The 13,975-nt window shown below is 42.4% G+C and overlaps 1 protein-coding gene across 1 annotated transcript in view; it reads left to right on the top strand.

Moving 5' to 3' along the window:
- The window catches only part of VEGFD (vascular endothelial growth factor D), a 40,233-nt gene extending 30,771 nt beyond the window's left edge, over positions 1–9,462 (top strand). Inside the window, exons 4-7 of the mRNA XM_073902055.1 lie at positions 774–922; positions 2,759–2,859; positions 7,811–8,006; positions 8,796–9,462. Of these exons, the coding sequence (XP_073758156.1) occupies positions 774–922; positions 2,759–2,859; positions 7,811–8,006; positions 8,796–8,919 (570 nt within the window). The 3' untranslated portion in view covers positions 8,920–9,462. The remainder of the gene's footprint in view (positions 1–773; positions 923–2,758; positions 2,860–7,810; positions 8,007–8,795) is intronic.
- The last annotated feature ends 4,513 nt before the right edge of the window (positions 9,463–13,975 follow it).

A 13,975-nucleotide genomic window follows, 5' to 3' on the forward strand; every position in this document is an offset into this window, starting at 1 on the left:
ACATAGAAAGAATGATATTCATGTTACCTATAATTATTTGGTTGGGCACGATGATCTTGTATCAGTCAGGTATTACTGTGTAATACACACTCTAAAACTTCGTGGTTTCAAACAGTAATGACTTATTCTTACCCATGTATTCAAGGGTCAGTTAGTTTCGAGTGGGCTCAGTTGGGCTTGACTCCAAGCTACAGGTTAGGTGCAGGTCTGTTCCTTGGGTCTCCCATCCCTTCGGCCAGCACACCTGCCAAATCATGCTCTTCTCATGGCTACAGCATACGCAGGAGATGATGAGCCCACAAAGCCACACACAGTTCAAGTTTATAGTTGTGTCATGTCTGCTAACATCCTGCTGGCCAAAGCAAGTCACGTAGCCAAGTCCAAAGGACTGAAAAGGAAAGAAAGGACGCAATAATCTATTCACCATGGTCTCAAAGAAACTTCATAGCTATAATTTCATGTAGTCCGTATAATTTACACTCACATTTCAAATAGGAGCAGGGACTAACAGTGCCTTTTACAGGGGTACCAGTGACACCGAAAAGTTAAGAGATTTGGTCAAGCTTAAATATTTGGTAACGTTGCGTAAGCCCCCGGTCTCCTGACTCCCAGCCCAGCATCCTTTCTGTCATGCCAGCCCTTATCCTTATTAGTTCTATTGTTAATGGACAGCTTTGCTAAAGTCACTACCATAAAGGACAAAGGCAAAAATGCAGGCTATAGAAATTATTATCTAACAATATATATGTGTTATGGTTCTTTCTCTCTTCTAGCTCTTTGAGATATCAGTGCCTTTGACTTCAGTACCTGAATTAGTGCCTGTTAAAGTTGCCAACCATACAGGTTGTAAGTGCTTGCCAACGGCTCCGCGCCACCCATACTCCATTATCAGAAGATCCATCCAGATCCCAGAAGAAGATCAGTAAGCACTTATTGTATTCAGTTATGTTTGTTCTTGCGTTTGCTAAAGTTGTATGTGGAGAATACTTCATTAATTAGGTGTTAGATGTATATTGCAGTAGGACCAAAAAGCTCAGTGGTTACGAACTTACCCATCTACTTATAGACACCTTTGTTCTATTTTTAAATTATTTTATTTATTTATTATTTATTTATTTATTTTGGAGAGAGAGTGCGTGTGCGCATATGAAATCAGGGGGTGGGATAGGGTTCGGAGGGGCAGAGGGAGAAGGAGAGAGAGAATCTTAAGTGGGCTCCATGCCCATGCCCAGTGCAGAGCCTGATGTGGGGCTCGATCTCGCCACCTGAGATCGTGACCTGAGCCGAAATCACGAGTCAGATGTTTAACCAACTGGGCTACCCAGGCGCCCCTAGACACCATTGTTCTTCTTCTTTTTTTTTTTTTTTTTAAGATTTATTTATTTATTTTAAAGAGAGAGTGAGCATGGGTGGGGGGAGGAGCAGAGGGAGAGGGAACGAGAAACTCAAGCAGACTCCAAGCTGAGCATGGAGCCACACGCGGGGCTTGATCTCACGACCCTGAGATCGTGACCTGAGCCTAAAACAAGAGTCATGCTTAACTGACTGAGCCACCCAGATGCCCTGAAACCTTTGTTCTTAATATGCATAGTCCAGTGCAGCAGTTGTACAACTCTACTACAGCCTCAACTTTGGCTCATGTCCCTATTCCAGAACAAGCATTACATGAAACTCATTTCCGGCTGTTTATCCTTTTAACTCCCAAAACTGGGGGAGGGGGGAGGTTCCCAAAGTCCCTGAGAGTGGCAAAACTCTCTGCATCTGGTGACTTTTCTGACTTTCCTCTTAAGAGTACCAAATGGAAAAGTCTTATTTTAAATTAAAATGGCTTAAAATTAGTTTGACTTTGAAATTTCCTGAGAGTAATCTGTGGTTCTTTATGAGACAAATTATGACGCCCTGGTGTCCTGAAATCAAAGGTAAGAATCACTGATCTGAGGCGGGGGGGAAGAATTCCGTAAAGAGAAACAAAGGGCAAATGCCAGTGAACGAAAACCTAAAGTAACTAAGTTAGATACTTAGATCTTGCAAAAGTGGAGCAGTCAAAGTATTGGGTGGGTGGCAAGTGGAGTGAGCTGGTGCTTATGTTAGTTATTACCGAGCCAAAAAGACACTTCTATTGCTCTCAAGCAAAAAAGAAAGCTCCTATAAAAAGAACATTTATCCTCAGGTTGTTCCTGCTGTCCTCGCCAGTGTTCTTTTCTCCATTTTATTTTATTTTTAAAGATTGATTTATTTATTTGAGAGAGGAAGAGAGAGCATGTGTATGGGCCAGGGCGAAGGGCAGAAGGAGAGAGAATTTTAGGCAGGTTCCACGTCCAGCGTGGAGCCTGACACGGGGCTCGATCTCATGACCCTGAGATCACGACCTGACCCGAAATCCAGAGTCGGGTGCTCAACCGACTATGCCACCCAGTCGCCCCTTATCTCCATTTTAAAGAAGGTAGTGCTTAAGAGCTATGTCAGGACAATGTTTACTTTTGGTAAATAAGCTCTGTCGACAGCTAATTTGCACCGTTTTAACAGTAGTCTTCTTCAAAAGATTATAAATGTCCAAAATTACAGTTTAGTTTCCTAATAGAATATTTGTGCTTACAGAATTACTATCTAATCACACACGGTTCATAAATGTGGATTAAGCTCCTTAAAAATCTTAACTCTTCTCCACTCAGAAATCAACATTTTTTTTTTAAAATGCCCCAAAGGTATGATTGCCCTTGAAAGGTTTTAAATCTGGCTTATTGTTTTCTTTTCCTAGCTGTTCCCATTCTAAGAAACTCTGTCCTATTGACATGCTGTGGGATGGCGACAAATGTAAATGTGTTTTACAGGAGGAGAATCCACTTGTTGGAATGGAAGGTAATGATAACAGTAAGGAAATAATAATAGTAATAATAAAAATAACAATTGTAACTAACATCTATTGAGTGCTTACTATGACCCGGCAATGTTGTAAGCCTTTTAGATGTATTAACTCATTTAATCCTCACAACAATCTGTAATGTACTATTATTACCCCTTTCTTTTTGCAATGACAAAATGGACACACCAAGATGTCTCGTCATTTTCTCCAGATTATACAGCTAAGAGTGATAGAAGCAGTCAGGTTCCAGAGCCCTCTGTGTTCTCATTATACAGTTAAGTCTACCGATGCATGACTCTGCGTTTTAATCTTGAAGAAAAGCCCAGTGATTAGAGCATCCCACAGCATTGGATTTGAAAGGCACTGGTAGCCTTTCATGAAAGCCACTTCAGAGCTAAACACTAGTCAACCACATTTTACTTAATTGATTTGTATAAAAGTCTCACAGGAACATAAAGTAATTTTAGACTTGTTGGTTTCTTTCAACGGTGGCATGTGAAAACAGGCCAATTATTTGAGAAAAAAAAAGGGGGGAGTAGGAGAAAACTTTTTCTGAAACTAGGGCAAAGTAAAAGCAAAACATGGCTAGCTATTGGGCTAAGAGGAGTTGGGAACCAAATGTCGTCACGGCTCAGAAGTCGTAATGCTGTCTTGTTTGGTGATGACTCTTTGGCTGAAAATGAATGCATTGTTAAAATTGATTTCCCGGAGAACTTGACAGGATTCCACTGAAAAAAATCACAAGGAGTCGTGCACTTTGAACCTTGCTTGTTTTAAACTATGATCTACAAGCAAGACTCTGTAAGGACTAAACTCTATGCAATACTGTCCTAGAAACCATAAATAACGGTCTATTTTCTAGACTTCTGTCTCTCAGCTTCCTTCTGAATGCTTTCATGAAAGCTCATGCAGGTTTTGAATGTCATCTACATCCTTCCCTCCAAGTGTTCAGATTATCCTCTGCTAGAATATACCTCAGTCATGGAGAAGCCTGCCACCCACCGAGGCAGCCCAGTTACCCTGGGCACACTCCTGTTGGTTAGTAAGCTATACTGAACCTCAGTCTCTCTCTCCAGAACAGGACTGTTCAATGGAACGACAGTGAGAGTCATGTATGTAACTTACACTTTGTAGTACTCACATTAAGAAGGTCAAAAGGAACAAGTAAATTTAATTTTTATATATTTTTATTTAATCTAACATCAAAATAGAATCATTTCAACATACGATCAATATACAGTTAATAAAGGAGATATCCTGGGGGGGAGGGACTCAGCTGGTGCACGTGTGTGCTGAGGAAAAGAGAGCAGAACTCTGAGCAGGGCAAACATGAGGGCTCAGGACTGGAAGTGAGAGAAGGTAGCATGTCAGTGTGCTAAAAAAAAGCTCAGCGTGGTGCGAACATAACGGGAGAGGGCTGGGTAGATGTGAGAGAAGCTGGAGAGGTTCACAGGGGACCTTGGGCACCTTGTCCCAGAGACTGGATGTGATGCTAAGGGCAAAGGGAAACCTTTCAACTGGTTCAAGCCGGAGAGTGAGAGCACCAATTAGAATTTTTTTTTAAAGATTTATTTATTTATTTTAGAGAGAGAGAAAGAGCACGCACATGAGTTGGGGGAGGGGCAGGGGGAGAGAATCTTCAAGCAGACTTCCCGCTGAACACGGAGCCCAACATGGGCTCTAGCTCATGACCCATGAGTTCCCGAACCATGAGCTGAAACCAAGAGGCGGACACTTAATGGACTGAGCCACCCAGGCACCCCATGGCAGCACCGATTTGAATTTTAACACACTCCACCAGTGACAAGGTCGAAGAGGATGTGTTGGCCCAGGGCAGGAAAGGCAGCAGGGGACTTTGGGGGAAGTTGTAGCAGTGATGGAAGTGAGAGGCATGGGGTAGCTAGATCACGGTCACTCCTCCAGTGGCCTCGTCAAACTGATGACATATACTGAGTTTACTGTTCACTAAACACCCTTTTCACATTATGTGGCTGTTACGCCAACTGCCTTTTCTCCATCTACAATGTCTTTTCTTCCCTGAATGAGCGAGCACGTGTGGGTTAGTGAATCCAAGACCAGTTCAATTTCATCTCACTGGATTCAGGTCATAGCTTTAAAGTGTTACAACAAACAATACCAAAAGAGAGAAAAGAAAAATTGGAGAGTCCTCATTTTCTATTTTAAATTCTTCCAGATAGCCACAACTTCAAGAATTTATTTGGAAAAAGTCCATGAGCTTATTGAGAAAAATGATGAATGAAACAAGGCTGGGAACAGAACTCATGGCATACCATCATCAACCTCCCTAGGATTGAAATCAATATATAATACTTCAGGGTATCACCCTTAGCTAGTTGCTGCTTCACTCAGTTCTCCTACACCCAGTCTCTGTTGCTTGTTTTTTTTTTTTTTTTTTTAAGTAATCTCTACACCAAAGTGGGGCTCAAACTCGTGACCCTGAGATCAAGAGTCACATGCTCTACCACCTGAGCCAGCCAGGTGCCCCAGTCTCTGTAACTTTTAATTAATCCCTATAGGGATTCAAACCAGCCTCTGCCAACTACCTTGCTATAGCTCAACAAACACCTAGGGGACTGTTTCCCTAAAGCACCGGAAGGGCACTGGTTCTACCGGAAGTGGTCTGAATGAATCTCTACTGCCACCCAGTGAATCATGCTAGTCTTTTAAGAGCTATTTAACTATCCTTTAACAATCTGTTTTGTTTTGTTTTGGTTTTTAGTTTTTATTTTAATTCCAATATGGTTAACATACACTGTTATAGTAGTTTCAGGTGCACAATACAGTGATTCAGCAATTCTTTTGAATTCCACATCACCTGGTGCTCATCACAGAGAGTGCCCTCCTTAATCCCCATCACCTGGTTCCCCCATCTCCCCACCCACCTCCCCTCTGGTAACCATTAGTTTGTTCTCTAGAGTTAAGAGTCTGTTTCTTGGTTTATCTCTCTCCCTCTTTTTTTCCTCTTTGCTTGTTTTGTTTCTTACATTCCACATAAGAGTGAAATCATAAGGCATTTGTCTTTCTCTGACTTATTTCACTTAGCTTTATACTCTCTAGCTCCATCCATGTCGTTGCACATGGCGAGGTTTCATTCTTTTTTATGGCTGAATAATATCCCACTGTATACATATATACCACTTCTTCTTCATCCATTTATCAATCAGTGGACAATTCCAGACTTGAAGTTATATTATTAAGCTGTAGTCATCAAAACAGTATGGTACTGGCACAAAAATAGACACAGAGATCAATGGAACAGAATAGAAAACCCAGAAAGGAACCCACAATTATATGGTCAATTAATCTTTGACAAGGCAGAAAAGAATATCCAATGGGAACAACCTATTCTCAACTTGCCCCAAAGTGGCATATGCCTCATTGGCATATGGCTTACAAAGCTCACCTTTCTCCTCTTCACGCAATTCCAAGAATCTCCCCAGATCTAGCCTTCCAACACCTTTTCCGCCTGGTTCCTTGAATATCATCAACCACAGAGCCGTTAAAACTATGACGTTAGACAACATGAGATTGCCATTTTGATATACTATCAGCAGTCAGATATTGACAAGAACGTATGGTTTAACTCAATGTCTTGGAACGATGGCTGGGATTCTTCAGAGTCTTCATACATCAGCCTGTTTCAGGACCCTTTTATTACAGCAGATGAACTCAACATTCATCACGTGCCTATTTTATGTCAGAATGGTGAGCTCTGATTCCTATAACCTTTAGCATTTTTAATTCATAGAGGAAATAGACAAATGTAAACAGTGCAAGAAAGGACAGGGTGGAAATACGCACAGGGTAAGGGCACTTAGCTAAACTTGTAGAAGTTGGGAAAGATACCTGGGGAGGTACCTGATGGGCAGGGAGAAGGGCAAGGCCAAAAGCATGGAGCTGAGAGACCCTGGCATATCGGGGGAACAAAAAGTAGTATAATTTGGTATGGATGGAACATAGGATACATATGAAGTGGGGGACAGGGGAGAGGGAGAGAGAGGAGCCTGGGAGGTTAGTAAGATCTAGTTTATGGAGGGTCTCATATGTCCTGGTGGGAAGATAGTCTTTTATTGGGAAACTTTTAAGGAACTTAAAGCAGTAGAGCGATGTGATTAGATTTGCATTTGATAATATTGTGGAAAATGGATTGAAGGGGTAAAACTTGTGATGGCAAGATCTGTGAACCTTCAAGAATGCTCAAGTGTCACAGTCAAGTTCTTCCAAGTTTCTATCTCTTCCATTTCCTGCACTGAATGTCAACTTGATGATCAGAATTGGACATGGAGTGGTAGTTACCCAATTGCTGTGTACACTTTCTAGAAGAAATAGCTGTCAACTCAGTGTGTCAAAAACCTCTCAGACCCTCCTCTCAGCTGAACGTATTCTTCCAACAGATGTCTGTGGAATCAGAGTTTATCATCACTGTTGTATCTTTTATAACAGCATTGTGGTCCGTGGTGAGGAACTACATCACGGTTTCTGTCCACAGCCTGGAAGGTCTGAGGTGTATTTCTATCATGCCTATACCTCTGTTCCTCCCTCCTTTTAATCTTCGTCTAAAAAACTGGGAAGGACCAGACTCATAATTCTTAGCTAGCCTATGTTTTCTTCCTAATACTTGGTTGTGAAAGTTTGCATTTTGTACCAAGTCACCAACCAAAAAATCTCTTTAAAAATGCTATCGAAAATAGTCAGCTTATAGCCTCTTTCTCACCAACTTAAGAGAACACATGAATTCAGTGTTTGTATTATGAAATCAGAGGTGAACGTCCTTCACCACGTGAAAAGATGAGGGAGCAAGAATCTACAGGAAAGGGGGTTAGGAGAACCCCAGTTATTTTTAGAATAATGGAAAGTACACAGCCGCTTCGATGCCACTTATCTGTGCTGCAGCCATTTGAGCAACCCTTCTCTGTTTCCGTTTAGACCACTCTCATCTCCAGGAACTGGCTCTCTGCGGGCCGCACATGAAGTTTGACGAAGATCGTTGTGAGTGTGTCTGTAAGACGCTGTGTCCCAGAGATCTCATCCAGCACCCAGAAAACTGCAGTTGCATGGAGTGCAGAGAGACCCTGGAGAGCTGCTGCCAGAAGCACAAGATATTTCACGCAGAAACCTGCAGGTCAGAGGCATTTTCACTTTTATCGTCATTTGACCCACTGACACTGAATGTGAATGCCCTTCCGATTTGGTGAGATTCCTTCTTAAAGCATTGTTCGCAGTGCCCAAGCCCCTTTTCTGGATAGTAAAACAGAGGTTTGGCAACTGAGGACGAAGTGAGAGTATATAGAGTGATGATTAAGTGTGAAAGCAAGACAATCCTGGGGCGCCTGGGTGGCTTGGTTATGCGGCTGACTCTTGGTTTCAGCTCAGGTCCTGATCTCGGGGTCCTGGGATCGAGCCCCGTGTCAGGCTCTGCGCTCACTGGGGGGTCTGCTTGAGACTCTCTCTTTCTCTCTCCCTCTCCTCCTCTCAAATAAATAAATAAATCTTAAAAAAAAAAAAAAAAGGAAATCCTGCCTGCTATTGCTGGGTATGGATCTTCAGCAAAAAGTTAATTGATGAGATTTAAACAATTATTTGGGGGGTGAGTTTCAGATCAGCAGACTCTTTGGTTTGATCTCTCTCCATATATGTCCACCTACCTATGTTTGTTTTTTCTTTGAAGAAGGGGCTGGCACTGGATTTATATAGCAAGAAATTCATTGATTAGTAGAACCCTTACAGGTTACCGTTTGGGCTTTCATAGATTTTGCATCCATGTGGAATAACCATTCAGGATTTTATATTGACATTTTCAATACATATCTGGAAAATTCACTTGGATAAATGTAATCAAATCAGAACAGAGTTATTCCTTTGAATGTAGTCCTTGATTCTGAATTGTCATGTTTATTTTCTTTTGCAACAGCTGTGAGGACAGATGTCCCTCTCACACCAGAACATGTGCAAATGGAAAACCAGCATGTGCAAAGCATTGCCGCTTTCTAAAGAAGAAGGCTGCCTGTGGGCTCCACGGTCAAGACAATCCTTGACTCAAATTTGTTCCTAAGTTCCCCATCCCTGACATTTTAAACAGCATGCTGCTTTGCCAAGCTGCTGTCACTTTTTTTCCCCCCAGGTACTACAAAAAAATCCATTTTACCCAGTCCCATGGTGACTCCAGATCACCCTTCCATTGCACACCAGCTGAGGATTCCCTGGTTCACTGACAGATGTCTTCCAACTGAGATGGCCCTGCATACCGAGAATGGAGAGGAGGGGACCTGTGTAAACACTTTTTCTTTCTTTCTTTCTTTTTTTTTTTTTTTTGGTGAATGAAAAGGGTCTGATCATCCTAGAATCAGAGGGGCCATATAATTGATTACTCCAAGCCCATGAGGCAATTTTATAGTCTCCAAGTCCTTTGCTAATGCAACTCTCTTGTGAACCATTCTGACTCTTTATTATGCAGATTTTGATTTGTAGGATCAGCCCTGATTTTCTGATTACTGTCCAGCTTGTAGTTTCGAGTTTACTGAACTACTGTCTGTTGTTTCATATTTAAGTGTATTTAAAGAAAATAAACACAATTATTCAGGCCATGGAATTTTGTGTTCTTTAATATGGTATCACTCTAAATTTTATGCCAAAGGACAAAAACATGTTTTGCAGAGAGAAAGGAATTGAGAAGGGGGAGGGATGGGGAGAGACATGGGCACAACAAAACTTGATGTCAGTTTGGGGAAGCCCCGGGAGTAGCTCTCAGAAAGTTTAAGATTCTAAATGAGGCTAAGCGTCTGCCTTCGGCTCAGGTCATGATCCTGGGGTCCTGGGATGGAGCCCCACATCGGGCTCCCTGCTCAGCGGGAAGCCTGCTTCCCCCTCTGCCCTCCACCCTCATGCTCGCACTCTCTGTCATAGATATATAACATCTTTAACAATACATACATACATACATACATACATACATACGGTTAAGCAAGTGTGACCCAAGAATCAGCTGTCTTTGCTTTGAGATTCAATTTAACTTCACTTGACCCACATCTCACGATGGAGGAGAGCCCACTGACCCTGATGTCTTTGAGAACTTGCGTCTTCTGGGCGCCTCCGGCTCCAACTTTGTGCACTGGTTCTCTGGTCGTTCACATCTCCCTTCTCATGGCCAAGGGATTCTTCTCTCTGCCCCATGGCCACCCAGGAAGGGAGCATGGGCCTCTTCCCTTGCTTTTTCTCCAAAATATTCCCACAAATACTTTTTTGATGGCATAGACTTTACTGAAAGTCTGGTAAACCGGAGGGAGTTAGATAGCATTAGCAGAATGAAGGTAGCTTTACGAGTATTAAGTGTTTTTAGCAAATTAAAAAGTTAATGCACAGAATCAAGTTGTTTAGCAAATAACTTAAAAATGGATGCCCTCCCCAGCATCTTGCAGAAATAGAAAGATCGATAGATACACAATCTATTACAACACTTCATCACTTTTGTAAATAGCTGTGTTCATGCTTCTCTCTCCATACAGTGCGACCTCCTTACAACTGGAAACTGTCCTGATCAAATTTGTGTGACCCAAGCTGTACAATAACAAGGGGGAAGATGATGATCAACAAACACGGCAAAATAGTTTTGTTTCTCCTGATGCCGCATAGTAGAATTGCTGGATCCTGGCCCAAATCCCTGCCCTTCCTCTCCCGGGCCCCTAGCAGTTCCTGAATTCTCCTCTCGTTCTCCCAAGTCCTCTGTGGCCTGTGGCTCTGGGCCCCTGCTCCCTTCCTGGCCTTAGTTCTCAGTCTCTGCCCTGGGGACATGGCTGATCTGGACCTAGCTTGGGACCAGTCCCCATCATGCTGCCATTATCACTTCTGTCATTTGCTGGCTTTGGCCCAGTCATTCCTCTCCTGTCACTGTTCCTCTTGCCCCTGCTTTATAACCTTCAAGCCAAAGGGCCTTCTTCCTTCTAGTTTCACTGTTTGATTCCTAGCCTTCTGAAAGGGCTCGTACATAACACATTAGCATTCAACTCCTAGCTGTGTTCCTTCACTCAGTTCCTACCCCTCTCTCCTCCTCTGTAGTTGCTGGTCAAATTCCCCTGAGAGCTGGGACAGCCAGGCAGCCCGAGGGACACTGCACAAAGGAGTCACTTTGCTTATCTTTGGTAAAAAGAGAGTCTAAATCCAAGGACAGGCTCTGCCACCTAATCTCCTTATGAGGCTGAGAAACCCCACGGATCTTCAGTTTCCACACCTGCCAAATGTGGGTGATAATCCCCTCTCCTTGCTCTCAGAGTTGCTAACTTCACTTGAATTACTGAAAGTGAAAACAATTTGAAAAATATAATGTAATTTACAAATTAAAGGGATCATCCTGAAAGAGAGAAGCATGACTGTGAGCAAATTTCTTGGTTTATGCTGGATTCCCGGGTCTTCCCTAAAACCAACTCAAACCATGTTTTGGTTAGTGGCTCTAGCTTCCTAACTGCCATTTAGATGGGGATATAATAGAGAATTCTGGGCTAGGACAAAACTATTTACTGTCTGCCTTTGCACTTCTAACTCTCCGTAACTACCAAGGGATGTGCACTTGGATCTCCGAGGCTGCATCTGAGCTGGGATGAGGCTGGTCCTCAGGGTGGAGGTGGGATAACTGGCCTACTGCCTTATTAGAATTTACTGGTCACTGTACAGGAGTCCTTGTCATACTAATAGCTTTGGAATGTGGGCTGAAAACTCTCAACTTGTTGCAAAATAAAAATACGTGGGAAGTCTCAAGAGCTTAAAGCAAACAGTAAATGTGAGTGATGCATGATGTCTCTGATTATCTAAGCCACAAGGCTGGAGAATGCATTAATAGGGCAGCACAGATCATAAATCTGTGACTAAAGAAAGCAGTGTGGCAGGAGGCCCTTTAGAGTTGGAAACAGATTAGACAGCATAATGGTCAGAGTTGGATGAGATTAAAATACTGAGATACTTGATAAAGGAGATGACACAAATCATTTTAAGGCTTTTTTAAAGTAAACTCTATCCCCAATGTGGGGCTCGAACTCGTGACTCTGAGATTAAGATCGCACACTCAAATGACTGAGCCAGCCAGGAGGCCCCCATTTTAAGGCTTTCAAGGAAAGTAGTAGTTTGGTGAAAATTGTGACCTTAATGGATTTGGTCACTTGGTCAACAAGAGCTGGACTTTGTCTAATTTACTCATAATCCTCAGTGTGAAAACAGTGTCTTACATTTAGTAAGTACCTAATAAATGATAATCAATAAATAGTAAAGAAGTATCGCATTAATTTTGTGGAAGCCCAAGATGAACTGTCATTCTCCACGGCCTCTCTCCAGGTGGCTTTTCATCACTCAGTATCTTGCCTGAGCTTCTTTGCGGCATAGCCATTGGCGATCAAGAGGAGAGTATCCATTAGGACATTCCTCCGTGCATAAGCACTTACTAATTAAGCTTCTGCTGCCTCTCATTTACTGATGACCCATTGGCCAAGCAAGTCACACAGCCCAGCCTGGGGTCAGTGTCGGAGGGGATAAGATAAGAGTGTGAATACTGGAAGGTGGTTCATTGAAAGCCGCCAATGTAAACGCCTCCCCTGCCAGTGTAAATGCCTCCTACAAGCCTGGGTTCCTGTCTCTAGCCACATGCGGAGCCCTTAGTCTTTGTCATTCTTCAAGAGCTGAACCCAGTTCATGTCTCCCTGCTTCCACAAACAGAGTCTAGGACCTGTGGTGGCTTTGGTCGGGTTACCATTTTGCATTTTGGTTCTCTTTTTGGCACACGGAAATGTTTGTTCTCTTTGAAATCACAGCTGTAACATTTTGATTTCCTCCTATCTCTTTTTCTTTTTGAAGCAGAATGAGGAGTGAATCATCTCAAGATATTAATTGAAAATATTATTTCGGCTGCAAGTCTGGCTCCACATCAAGTCCATTTTCCTCGGTAAGATCCTCCACCAGCTTGCTTCAACTTTTGCTGGAAATGCCACCAGAAATACCTGCTTATGACCGGCTTATGTTCACTGGAACAGCCTGTAGTTTTCTCAGCCCTCTCCCCTGCCACAGAGACTCAGCAACAGTGGGCCTTTATTAATTATTTATAAAGGCCAGCCTATCCTGCAGTATTTAAAACACAAAGAACATTTCAAGGAAAGTGGATTGCTTTTTACTATTGGCAAAAGGTATATAAAAACTAGGAAGGATTTAAAAAACTTTTAAAACATAGGGGCTATGTTTAATATTCCTTGTATTCCCCACAAAGTCTTCTACAGAGTCAGCACTCAGTAAATGTTTGATGATAAAGGTAGAAAATATTCTGTTTTGAAGAAAGATCACAACTCTTTTGAAGGAGTATTGGCATCAGGATCTCAGAATTTCAACTGGGTATTGTGATCAGAACTATGGCACTGGCAAACCAGGGGATCAAGAAATGGGCTTATTGATTGAAGGGGAGTAAGTCGGAGGGGGAGACGAACCATGAGAGACGATGGACTCTGAGAAACAAACTGAGGGTTCTAGAGGGGAGGGGGTGGGGGGATGGGTTAGCCTGGTGATGGGTATTAAAGAGGGCACGTTCTGCGTGGAGCACTGGGTGTTATGCACAAACAATGAGTCATGGAACAGTACATCAAAAACTAATGATGTAATGTATGGTGATTAACATAACAATAAAAATAAAAAATCAATAAAAAAAAAGAAATGGGCTTATTATACTTTCCAGGGTCTCTGCCCACACCCTGTGTCTTAAAACCTATTGCAAAAATGAAAAGGAGACCAAAGCAATGCTGTAGCATCTGGTAGTGTTGGTGCGATCTGGGCAACCAACTGCAACTTATTTAAGCTTGAATAAGTATCCTTGAGCCTTCATTATCTTTATTCTCTGATGCTTCAATATTAGTGCAGCGTATCTATTCCTACTTGACTTAAATAACTTTAACTCATTAAAGTTAACTCACTGATACACTTCAAATCCTACAATCAAAATGCTCTTTGAATTATATCACTGAACTGTAATTTTTAAAAAAGATTTATTTATTTAGTTTTAGAGGGAGGAGGGGCAGAGGGAGAGAATCTTCAAGCAGACTCCCTCCGCCCAACCCCCACTGCTGAGCC

Source organism: Callorhinus ursinus, unplaced genomic scaffold (assembly GCF_003265705.2).
Source record: "Callorhinus ursinus isolate GAN/ISIS: 27379988/994484 unplaced genomic scaffold, GSC_fseal_2.0 scaffold16, whole genome shotgun sequence".
Classification (NCBI taxonomy): Eukaryota; Metazoa; Chordata; class Mammalia; order Carnivora; family Otariidae; genus Callorhinus; species Callorhinus ursinus.